This window comes from Thalassophryne amazonica, chromosome 5 (genome assembly GCF_902500255.1).
Source record: "Thalassophryne amazonica chromosome 5, fThaAma1.1, whole genome shotgun sequence".
NCBI lineage: Eukaryota > Metazoa > Chordata > Actinopteri > Batrachoidiformes > Batrachoididae > Thalassophryne > Thalassophryne amazonica.
The window spans coordinates 128219698-128232778 of NC_047107.1; the positions used below are offsets into that span (position 1 = coordinate 128219698).

At 46.8% G+C, this 13081-nt stretch overlaps 1 protein-coding gene across 1 annotated transcript in view; it reads right to left on the minus strand.

Moving 5' to 3' along the window:
- Window positions 1–222: 222 nt before the first annotated feature.
- The window catches only part of LOC117511314 (protein-lysine 6-oxidase), a 49116-nt gene continuing 36257 nt past the window's right edge, over window positions 223–13081 (minus strand). The window contains exon 7 of the mRNA XM_034171342.1: window positions 223–280. Coding sequence (XP_034027233.1) covers window positions 274–280 — 7 coding nt within the window. The 3' untranslated portion in view covers window positions 223–273. The remainder of the gene's footprint in view (window positions 281–13081) is intronic.

The following is a 13081-nucleotide window of genomic DNA, read 5'->3' on the forward strand; positions in this document are numbered from 1 at the left end:
AAATCCATATTATAAAGCATCTGTGGACTAGGGGTGGGGGGGTCCCCTCTGTCCCTCTGGTCCTATTCATTTAACATTTTTGTTGGATCCGATCAGCTGGTGAAGCCGAGAGATTCATCTGACACTTGGACTATTTTCCTGTCGTTTTTGAGTTCATGAAAAATGAGTTTTATCAGTTCTTATGTCAACATTCACAAACAGTAAAAACTATTTCTTCTTTGTGTTCTGAAACAATTCTGGCTTCGTCTTCGAGTTTCGTTTGGAAATATCAGCTCAGCTTCTGCAAAAAACAGTAAGAAACAACATAATCAATCACTGATCGACAGTATTAATGAGAGACAGAGAATGTTTAATGCTGTTACTTTTCCAGGTTATTTATTGAATAACTTTGTTTTGTTTCTTACTGAAGTTTAAGAACTTTAATTATAAAATGACACACAAACAGTTTAATTTCACAGCAGCAGGAAATCGAACTGTTGATCACAGCGATCAGATTTGAACCAATCAACTGATGGAGGTGAAATATTCACTGAGGACACAGCTGCATCTCAAAAACTAGATAACATGGAAAAGGTTAATATTTTTGTCAATTATTTCAGAAAGTGAAAAGTTTTTACATATTCAAGACTCATGACACATAAACTAAAATGTTTCAAGCAGTTTATTTTATTTTAATTTTGATAATTGAGGCCTACACTTCCAAAGTCAGAAAATGTGTCTCCAAATATTAGAACATTTTATAAGATCAACCATCTATCCATCCATCCATCCATCCATCCATCCATTTTCTTTCGCTTCATCAGAGGTCGGGTCGCGGGGGCAGCAGCTCAAGCAAAGCCGCCCAGACCTCCCGATCCACACACACCTCCCCCAGCTCCTCCGGGGGAAGCCCAAGGCATTCCCAAGCCAGCCGAGAGACGTAGTCCCTCCAGCATGTCCTGGGTCTTCCCCGGGGCCTCCTCCCAATGGGATGTGCTCGGAACACCTCTCCAGCGAGGCATCCAGGGGGCATCTGGAAAAGATGCCCGAGCCACCTCAACTGACTCCTTTCAACGTGGAGGAGCAGCGGCTCGACTCCGAGCTCCTCCCGAGTGACCGAGCTCCTCACCCTATCTCTAAGGGAGTGCCCAGCCACCCTGCAGAGGAAACTCATCTCGGCCGCTTGTACTCGCGATCTTGTTCTTTCGGTCATGAGCCAAATCTCATGACCATAGGTGAGGATCGGAACATAGATCGATCGGTAAATCGAGAGCTTTGCCCCTCTGCTCAGCTCTCTCTTCACCACGACGGTCCAATACAGCGACCGCATCACTGCAGATGCTGCACCGATCCATCTGTCGATCTCACGCTCAATCCGCCCCTCTCTCGTGAACAAGACCCCAAGATAATTAAACTCCTCCACTTGAGGCAAGGACACTCCACCGACCTAAAGAGGGCAAAGCACCTTTTTTTTCCCAGTCAAGAACCATGGCCTCGGATTTGGAGGTGCTGATTTTCATCCCGGACGCTTTACACTCAGCTGCAAACCGCCCCAGTGCACGCTGAAGGTCCTGATTTAACGAAGCCAACAGAACTACATCGTCTGCAAACAGCAGAAACGAGATTCTGTGGTTCCCAAACCGGACCCCCACTACACCCTGACTGCACCTAGAAATTCTGTCCATAAAGGTAATGAACAGAACAAAGGGCAGCCCTGGCAGAGGCCAACGTGCACTGGAAATAGGTTTGACTTACTACCGGCAATGCGAACCAAGCTCCTGCTGCGGCCGTACAGGGACCTGATAGCCCTTAGCAAAAGACCCCGGAACCCGTACTACCGGAGCACCCCCCCACAGGGCGCTTTGAGGGACACGGTCAAACGCCTTCTCCAAATCCACAAAACACATGTGGACTGGTTGGGCGAAATCCCATGAATCCTCGAGCACCCGATAGAGGGTGTAGAGCTGGTCCAGTGTGCTGCGACCAGGACGAAAACCACACTGCTCCTCCTGAATCCGAGGTTCGACTATCGGTCGAATCCTCCTCTCCATTACTCTGGAATAGACCTTACCGGGGAGGCTGAGGAGTGTGATTCCCCTATAGTTGGAACACACCCTCCGGCCCCCCTTCTTAAACAGAGGGACCACCAGCCCAGTCTGCCAATCCAGAGGCACTGCCCCAGACCGCCACACGATGTTGCAGAGATGTGTCAACCAAGACAGTCCCACAACATCCAGAGACTTAAGGTACTCTGGATGAATTTCATCCACCCCAGGGGCCTTGCCACTGAGGAGCTTTCTGACCACCTAGGTGACTTCGGCCTGGGTAATGGATGAGTCCGCCTCTGAGTCCCCCATCTCATCTTCATCTTCAGAAGACGTGACGATGGGATTGAGGAGATCCTCGAAGTATTCTTTCCACCTCCCAACAACATCCCCAGTGAGGGTCACCAGCTCCCCACCTGCACCACAGACAGTGTTGGTGGGGAGCTGCTTCCGCCTCCGGAGGTGTCGGACGGGTTGCCAGAATTTCTTTGACGCCAACCGATAGTCCTCCTCCATGGCCTTCCTGAACTCCTCCCAGACCCGAGTTTTTGCCTCTGCGACCACACAGGCTGCAGCACGCTTGGCCTGCCGGTACCTGTCAGCTGCCTCCGGGGTCCCACCTGCCAACAAAGGCAAGTAGGACTCCTTCTTCAGCTTGACGGCATCCCTTACTTCCGGCGTCCACCACTGGGTTCGGGGATTGCCGCCGCAACAGTCACCAGAGACCCTGCGACCACAGCTACGCTCGGCCACATTGACAATGGAGGTGGAGAACATGTTGCACTCGGACTCCATGTCTCCAACCTCCCCCGGAGGTGGGAGTTGCAGACCTCGCTGACAGAGGGTTCTGCCAGTCATTCCCAGCCTACCCTCATGATACGTTTGGGCCTGCCAGGTCTGACCGGCTTCCTCCCCTCCCAGAGGATCCAACTCAACACCAGGTGGTGATTGGTCGACAGCTCAGCTCCTCTCTTCACCCGAGTGTCGGAGACATGTGGCCGAAGGTCAGATGATACGACCACAAAGTCGATCACTGACCTCTGGCTCAGGGTGTCCTGGTTCCACGTGCACTTATGGACACCTTTGTGCTCGAATATGGTGTTCGTGATGGACAAACTGTGGCTAGCACAGAAATCCAACAACTGAACACCACTCAGATTCAGATTGTGGAGACCATGCTTCCTGATCACCCCCCTCCATCCCGTCTCATTTCATAAGATCAACCAAAAAAAAAAAATGCAATTATAATACAGAAATGTTAAACTTTTGAAAAATATGTTAATTTGTGCCCTCAATACTTGGTTTGGGCTCCTATAGAATGAATTAGTGGATCAGTGCCGTGCAGAGGTGATCAGCGTACTGAGGTGTTCTGGAAGAGCAGGTGACTTTGATAGCGGCCTTTTTCTCATCTGAATTGTTGGACTGGTGTCTCACATCTTCCTCTTGACAAAACATCAAAGAGAAACTCTGGGAGTCATCCACTTGGCCAATCACGTAATTACTGAATTAAATTTTTTGAGTAATCTAACTGGCTCCCTCAAGTTCTTGAATTGGCTTTGTTTGACAATCTTCTCAAGGCCTCTTGTTGCTTGTGCGTCTTTTCAGACCACATCTTTCCTTTCCAGGTAACTTTCCAGCCGGCCTTTGAGCAGTGACCTTCTGTGGTTTACCCTCCTTGTGGACAGAGTCTGAGTGTCTTCTGGACAACTGTCAAGTCAGCAGTCTTACCCCTGATTGCAGTTGTGCGTAGTGAACCAGACAGAGAGATTCATGGTATTTACACTGCAGAATTACTGAGTTGTTAAAACTCAATATGAAATATTTTAATATTCTCAGATGTTTTTGTTTTTGTAGTTTTTGGCGAACAATGCCATAATTGTCAAAATTTAAAAATGTTTTAAACACTTTAGTTTACAGTGCATCCAGAAAGTATTCACAGCGATTAACTTGTTCCACATTGTTCCAAAATTGATTAAATGAATTTGTTCTCCAAACGTCTACACACAGTACCCCATAATGACAATGTGAAAAGATTTTTTACTTTTAGATTTTTGAAAATTTATTAAAATAAAAAAATTATACATCACAAAGACAAGATATTTAATGTTAAAACTGATAAACTTTTTTGTTTTTGTGCAAATATTTGCTCATTTGGAAATGGATGCCTGCAACACGTTTCAAAAAAGTTGGGACAGTGGTATGTTTACCACTGTGTTACATCACCTTTCCTTCTAACAACACTCAATAATTAGAGACGCTTGAATCTTCGACTGGACTGGGTTGCTTGATGCGAGGACGTTTCGCTTCAAATCGCAGAAGCTTCCTCAGCTAAAATTCTTGCTCTGGTAGTCTGACTTCTGTCTTGACTCTTGTAAACAGAAGCCACAAAAGCTGGAGTTTTAAATCTAAACAGACCCCTCCTACCGAGAGGCCAACTGCTATAGGCTGGTGACTAAACAATAGCTCTAGTTAGCACCTATTGTGCTGTAGTAGAGCTAGAGCTATTGTTTAGTCACCAGCCTATAGCAGTCGGCCTCTTGGTAGGGGGAGGTGATGGTCTAGTGGTTAAGGCGTTGGGCTTGAGACCAGAAGATCCTCGGTTCAAATCCCAGCCTGACTGGAAAATCACTAAAGGCCCTTGGGCAAGGTCTTTAATCCCCTATTGCTCCCAGTGTGTAGTGAGCACCTTGTATGGCAACACCCTGACATCGGGGTGAATGTGAGGCATTATTGTAAAGCGCTTTGAGCGTCTGATGCAGATGGAAAAGCGCTATATAAATGCAGTCCATTTGTAACACGTGCAGAATGTGGCTTAACATTGTCTTGCTGAAATAAGCAGGGACGTCCCTGAAAAAGACACTGCTTGGATGGCAGCATGTGTTGCTCCAAAACCTGGATGTACCTTTCAGCATTGATGGTGCCATCACAGATGTGTAAGTTGCTCATGCCATGGGCACTAACACACCCCCATACCATCACAGATGCTGGCTTTTGAACTTTGCACTGGTAACAATCTGGATGGTCTTTTTCCTCTTTTGACCAGAGGACACGACGTCCATGATTTCCAAAAACAATGTGATATGTGGACTCATCAGACCACAGCACACTTTTCCACTTTGCGTCTGTCCATTTCAAATGAGCTCAGGCCCACAGAAGGCGGCGGTGTTTCTGGATGTTGTTGATGTATGACTTTCACTTTGCATGGTAGAGTTTTAACTTGCACTTGTAGCTGTAGCGATGAACTGTGTTAACTGACAATGGTTTTCTGAAATGTTCCTGAGCCCACACAGTAAGATCCTTTACACAATGATGTCGGTCTTTAATGCAGTGCTGCCTGAGGGGATCGAAGGTCACGGGCATTCAATGTTGTTTTTCGGCCTTGCTGCTTACGTGTAGAAAGTTCTCCAGATTCTCTGAATCTTCTGATTATATTAAGGACTGTAGATGATGGAATCCCTAAATTCCTTGCAACTGAACATTGAGAAACATTGTTCTTAAACTGTTGGACTATTTTTTCACACAGTTGTTCACAAAGTGGTGATCCTCGCCCCATCTTTGCTTGTGAATGACTGAGACTTTTGGGGATGTTCCTTTTATACCCAATCATGACACTCACCTGTTTCCATTTAGGTGTTCTTGGAGCATTCATCAACTTTCCCAGACTTTTGTTGCCCTGTCCCAACTTTTTTGAAATGTGTTACAGTCATCCATTTCAAAATGAACAAATATTTGCACAAAAACAATAAAGTTTAGCAGTTTGAACATTAAACATCTTGTCTTTGTGGTGTATTCAATTGAATATAGGTTGAAGAGGATTTGCAAATCATTGTATTCTGTTTTTATTTACATTTTACACAACGTCCCAACTTCATTGGAATTGGTGTTGTAAAAGAAACTGGACACTGTAAGATGGTGGCAGGAGAGAGTGTAGCTAGGATGGCATAGGATGGTGGTTTATAGAATGACTTTAGAGGTGAAGAAGAAGAGTGAGAGCTCAACAAAGGATCAGATGGTGGAAGCGGAAGGAGGAAGACTGCTGTGAAATTCATTGAGCAGGTGAGAGAGGCACTGGATGGAGGGAAATAAATTTTGGACAACTGGAAAAGTACTGCAGATGTGGTGAGGGAGACAGCTAGGAAGGTCCTAGATGTTTCATCTGGGCAGTGGAAGGAAGACAAGGAGACTTGGTGGTGGAACAAAGATGTTCAGGAAAATATAAGAAGAAAGGGGTTGGTGAAAAAGAAATGGTGTATAGCGAAAAGCATATTGCGAGCTGTACAAGAAGTTGAATAGTAAGAAAGGAGAAAAGGACGTGTACGAATTGGCTAGACAAAGGGACAGAGCTAAAAAGGTTGTGCAGCACATTAGGGTGGTAAAAGATCAATCAATCAATTTTTTTTATATAGCGCCAAATCACAACAAACAGTTGCCCCAAGGCGCTTTATATTGTAAGGCAAGGCCATACAATAATTATGTAAAACCCCAACGGTCAAAACGACCCCCTGTGAGCAAGCACTTGGCTACAGTGGGAAGGAAAAACTCCCTTTTAACAGGAAGAAACCTCCAGCAGAACCAGGCTCAGGGAGGGGCAGTCTTCTGCTGGGACTGGTTGGGGCTGAGGGAGAGAACCAGGAAAAAGACATGCTGTGGAGGGGAGCAGAGATCGATCACTAATGATTAAATGCAGAGTGGTGCATACAGAGCAAAAAGAGAAAGAAACAGTGCATCATGGGAACCCCCCAGCAGTCTACGTCTATAGCAGCATAACTAAGGGATGGTTCAGGGTCACCTGATCCAGCCCTAACTATAAGCTTTAGCAAAAAGGAAAGTTTTAAGCCTAATCTTAAAAGTAGAGAGGGTGTCTGTCTCCCTGATCTGAATTGGGAGCTGGTTCCACAGGAGAGGAGTCTGAAAGCTGAAGGCTCTGCCTCCCATTCTACTCTTACAAACCCTAGGAACTACAAGTAAGCCTGCAGTCTGAGAGCGAAGCGCTCTATTGGGGTGGTTGGATCCTCTTGCTTGCCTCTACTGGTGGTTGGCTCTCACTGCGGTATTGTATCACTTCCTGTTCCGGAGCACAGCGGTGTTTTTCTGTATCTGTTAGCTGTTTAATCTGCGCAGTTAGATTGATCTAGTTATCTAGATTACGATTTGTTTCCCAGTGTAATCTTTACGTGCCTTAACTAAAGCACTCCTTCTGCTGAATCACCTCTAAATTATTTACACATTATTCACTTTGCGTGTTTTTAGGAATCCGCTAGCTTAGCGTAGCTACTAGCTCTTAGCCGATTTAGCATGGCGGCTTCTCCTGTCTCTCCCGCACTTTTCTGCTCTGGGTGTGAAATGTTTAGTTATTCCTCGGCCTCCTTTAGCAGTAACGGTACTTGTAATAAGTGTAGCTTATTCGTAGCTTTGGAGGCCAGGCTGGGCGAATTGGAGACTCGGCTCCGCACCGTGGAAAATTCTACAGCTAGCCAGGCCCCTGTAGTCGGTGCGGACCAAGGTAGCTTAGCCGCCGTTAGTTCCCCTCTGGCAGATCCCGAGCAGCCGGGAAAGCAGGCTGACTGGGTGACTGTGAGGAGGAAGCGTAGCCCTAAACAGAAGCCCCGTGTACACCGCCAACCCGTTCACATCTCTAACCGTTTTTCCCCACTCGACGACACACCCGCCGAGGATCAAACTCTGGTTATTGGCGACTCTGTTTTGAGAAATGTGACACCAGCAACCATAGTCAATTGTCTTCCGGGGGCCAGAGCAGGCGACATTGAAGGAAATTTGAAACTGCTGGCTAAGGCTAAGCGTAAATTTGGTAAGATTGTAATTCACGTCGGCAGTAATGACACCCGGTTACGCCAATCGGAGGTCACTAAAATTAACATTAAATCGGTGTGTAACTTTGCAAAAACAATGTCGGACTCTGTAGTTTTCTCTGGGCCCCTCCCCAATCGGACCGGGAGTGACATGTTTATCTTTTAAGACAAGATGGGACCTGATTATTCAAAACCTTATAAGTAAGAAGAAGAATTTTAAATTCTATTCTAGAATTAACAGGAAGCCAATGAAGAGAGGCCAATATGGGTGAGATATGCTCTCTCCTTCTTGTCCCCGTCAGTACTCTAGCTGCAGCATTTTGAATTAACTGAAGGCTTTTTAGGGAACTTTTAGGACAACCTGATAATAATGAATTACAATAGTCCAGCCTAGAGGAAATAAATGCATGAATTAGTTTTTCAGCATCACTCTGAGACAAGACCTTTCTGATTTTAGAGATATTGCGTAAATGCAAAAAAGCAGTCCTACATATTTGTTTAATATGTGCTTTGAATGACATATCCTGATCAAAAATGACTCCAAGATTTCTCACAGTATTACTAGAGGTCAGGGTAATGCCATCCAGAGTAAGGATCTGGTTAGACACCATGTTTCTAAGATTTGTGGGGCCAAGTACAATAACTTCAGTTTTATCTGAGTTTAAAAGCAGGAAATTAGAGGTCATCCATGTCTTATGTCTGTAAGACAATCCTGCAGTTTAGCTAATTGGTGTGTGTCCTCTGGCTTCATGGATAGATAAAGCTGGGTATCATCTGCGTAACAATGAAAATTTAAGCAATACCGTCTAATAATACTGCCTAAGGGAAGCATGTATAAAGTGAATAAAATTGGTCCTAGCACAGAACCTTGAGGAACTCCATAATTAACTTTAGTCTGTGAAGAAGATTCCCCATTTACATGAACAAATTGTAATCTATTAGACAAATATGATTCAAACCACCGCAGCGCAGTGCCTTTAATACCTATGGCATGCTCTAATCTCTGTAATAAAAGTTTATGGTCAACAGTATCAAAAGCAGCACTGGGGTCTAACAGAACAAGCACAGAGATGAGTCCACTGTCCGAGGCCATAAGAAGATCATTTGTAACCTTCACTAATGCTGTTTCTGTACTATGATGAATTCTAAAACCTGACTGAAACTCTTCAAATAGACCATTCCTCTGCAGATGATCAGTTAGCTGTTTTACAAGTACCCTTTCAAGAATTTTGAGAGAAAAGGAAGGTTGGAGATTGGCCTATAATTAGCTAAGATAGCTGGGTCAAGTGATGGCTTTTTAAGTAATGGTTTAATTACTGCCACCTTAAAAGCCTGTGGTACATAGCCAACTAACAAAGATAGATTGATCATATTTAAGATCAAAGCATTAAATAATGGTAGGGCTTCCTTGAGCAGCCTGGTAGGAATGGGGTCTAATAAACATGTTGATGGTTTGGATGAAGTAACTAATGAAAATAACTCAGACAGAACAATCGGAGAGAAAGAGTCTAACCAAATACCGGCATCACTGAAAGCAGCCAAAGATAACGATACGTCTTTGGGATGGTTATGAGTAATTTTTTCTCTAATAGTTAAAATTTTGTTAGCAAAGAAAGTCATGAAGTCATTACTAGTTAAAGTTAATGGAATACTCAGCTCAATAGAGCTCTGACTCTTTGTCAGCCTGGCTACAGTGCTGAAAAGAAACCTGGGGTTGTTCTTATTTTCTTCAATTAGTGATGAGTAGAAAGATGTCCTAGCTTTACGGAGGGCTTTTTTATAGAGCAACAGACTCTTTTTCCAGGCTAAGTGAAGATCTTCTAAATTAGTGAGACGCCATTTCCTCTCCAACTTACGGGTTATCTGCTTTAAGCTACAAGTTTGTGAGTTATACCACGGAGTCAGGCACTTCTGATTTAAAGCTCTCTTTTTTAGAGGAGCTACAGCATCCAAAGTTGTCTTCAATGAGGATGTAAAACTATTGACGAGATACTCTATCTTACTTACAGAGTTTAGGTAGCTACTCTGCACTGTGTTGGTATATGGCATTAGAGAACATAAAGAAGGAATCATTGTTGTATGGCTGGGGGGGCCTGGCTGCCGGTTTGTTTGTCATTTGGTTTCCTCCCAGGTGGCGTGCATTTGGGACTGAGTGGCTGTGTTGCTGAGGCTGTTAGGACTTCACCCTGATCACCTGCGACTCGTCAGGACTCACAGCTGAGGTGCATCTGGAGGGATTGGAGTATGTTGGCATTTAAGACTGAAGTGCACAGTGTGCATTTGCCAGAGACTCGACCTTGTGACCAGACGGGTGAGATCGTCGTCTCGGGAGCCATCTCATCAGCAGCGGACGCTGAGAATGTCCAGGTTTGATGCACGGTCTGTGAAAGAGGAGAGGGTGAGGTCTCACGCTCGTCAGCACACTTCCTGAGGTACGTTGGATTTTGTGACTAACAGTTATACAGTCAGTAAATGTGGTGTCCCTCACACCTTATTGTATTGAGCTGTATGTTAGTCATGTATCAGCTTCCACTGCAGTGGTGATTTGTGAACGAGATGTTCCATGCCTGCAGGTTGGAAGCTGATCAGTAATCAAGCCAGGAAGTGTTTGCTGTTTGTACACCTTTAAGTGTTCTGTGTGTAGAGTGTGGACTCACATAATGGTTCCTTCTTTCACAGACTCGGTTGTTGCGGCCACCTGGGGGGTGTCGGCGGGGTCCTTGGGTCCGAAACAGCTTCTGGCTCCGGACCATTAGCGCTGCTGGGAGCGCACCACGCCAGACCGCACTTTTTATTATTATTATGGTCACTGTTATGTATTAAATTCAGTTAGCCTTTGTACCGTGCTCTGCTTATTTCATACTGGGTCCTTCAAACGCTGGTCGGTTCTCCGAGCTGCGTCCGACACATAACAGTAGTCTCTGGCCTAACATCACGGACCCAGCGGTAGCAGAGACGGTAACGCGCCGGGAAGGCGGCAGCAGACGTTCAGTGGTTATCCGGATCAGTTGCGGGGCTCTCCGCCCGGAAGGTGCGTGTTTGAGAACCCATTACTAGATACTAATTTGTGCTCTCTTGCAGCCGTGTCCTGTGTTTGTGCCTTATCCGTGGGTCGTGGTGGAGTGTGACTGGCGACAGCTTCGTGTCACACTCCGACCGGATAAGAGGCTTAAACGGGAGCTGCAAGAGTGCGTTTGTAATGGGTTCACGCGCACGGCGGAGCTCTGTTAGCACGGGTCGCTGGGCTTCCTGTGCTACAGTCGTAGCCCCGTTTCCCCGGATAAAAGGTAACTACTGCGTCTGTTGTTTCAGCTCCGGCGTTATTTAGTTGAGCACATTTGGTTGTTGCACACAGCTGCGCACGAGGATGCAGCTCGTTTGTTTTTTGTCACCAAAGGGGGTTTTTCATTTTTTAGCACTCTGGTTCCCCCTTGTGTGCCTGAATCACGGTACCGTCAAGCTCTTGAGTAGGAACAGGTGTGTTCCATGTGGTTGAGCTTGACGGTATAACTCACTGATTTGTTTTGTGTTGGTTCATTTTGTGTGGGTGTTTTTTGAGTGGGTTTTTGTTTTTGTTGTCCACTGTTTGTCTGGGGGTGTGATCCTGCAGCCTTTGCTACACAAAAAAAGAAAAGGAAAGACGGGGACCCAAATAACTGTGTGTTGGTCTGTTTTTTTTTTTTGTTTCTTTTTGTTTCCCCCCTCCCCGGGGTTAGATGGAACGGTCCCCTGGGGGGTGATGGGGTGGTATTTGGGTTGTCTTTCTCTGTTTTTTGTTATGCCCTCTCTTCTCCTCTGACTCCAGCCGGGGGTGCCGTAGTGTCGGCATTGCTGGAGGGGTGCAGTTAGGTTGAGCTGGGCGTTTCCCAGGTGGCCTCTGCACCCGGGAGGGGAGGGGGGGGGGGTTTGGGGTTTTTGTTTTTTTTTTTCCTCCCCCAGTTTCCACCCTCAGGGTTTGACTGTGGTGTCCTCTGGGGGGGAAAAGGGCGTTGGGTCCATCTAGCCGTGGGCGGCCGGGGCTGGGTCCATTGGTCGTGTGGGGAGGCGTCTCCTGGGGTTGACGAGTGGTCCTCTGGGGGGCGCTGGTAGTCCCCATGGGTGACGGTGGATCCCAGAGGGACCTCGGCCGTGGTTATTACTCCTTGAGCTGGCGGGTGGCCCTCTGGGGGGTGTTGGTCCCTGCGTGTCGTTTGGGGGGGAGGAAGGGGGGGGTCTTTTGGCATTTTTGTTTGTGTGTTTACATGTGGGTTGTTTTTCTTTTCTCCCCTTCCCTGGGGTTTGATGGGACGGTCCCCTGGGGCGGGGGGGGGGATGTTTTGGTTGTCTTGTTTTGACTAATCACACGTTTGGTTAAAGGCTGACCGCACAGGTGTAGGAACTCCTGGCCACACCTGTGCTAAGACTGTTGGAACCAAGGGCAAATATGCAGCCAGTTCGGGCAGTCTGTTGGAGGACGAGCGCGGACGTGGTTTCCAGCCATGGTCCCTGGAGGGGGGTGTTTCTCCTGGGCCAGGTGTGTGTGGTCGCCGGGAGGCTTCCCGTGAGGGTGGGGTACTGTTGTATGGCTGGGGGGGCCTGGCTGCCGGTTTGTTTGTCATTTGGTTTCCTCCCAGGTGGCGTGCATTTGGGACTGAGTGGCTGTGTTGCTGAGGCTGTTAGGACTTCACCCTGATCACCTGCGACTCGTCAGGACTCACAGCTGAGGTGCATCTGGAGGGATTGGAGTATGTTGGCATTTAAGACTGAAGTGCACAGTGTGCATTTGCCAGAGACTCGACCTTGTGACCAGACGGGTGAGATCGTCGTCTCGGGAGCCATCTCATCAGCAGCGGACGCTGAGAATGTCCAGGTTTGATGCACGGTCTGTGAAAGAGGAGAGGGTGAGGTCTCACGCTCGTCAGCACACTTCCTGAGGTACGTTGGATTTTGTGACTAACAGTTATACAGTCAGTAAATGTGGTGTCCCTCACACCTTATTGTATTGAGCTGTATGTTAGTCATGTATCAGCTTCCACTGCAGTGGTGATTTGTGAACGAGATGTTCCATGCCTGCAGGTTGGAAGCTGATCAGTAATCAAGCCAGGAAGTGTTTGCTGTTTGTACACCTTTAAGTGTTCTGTGTGTAGAGTGTGGACTCACATAATGGTTCCTTCTTTCACAGACTCGGTTGTTGCGGCCACCTGGGGGGTGTCGGCGGGGTCCTTGGGTCCGAAACAGCTTCTGGCTCCGGACCATTAGCGCTGCTGG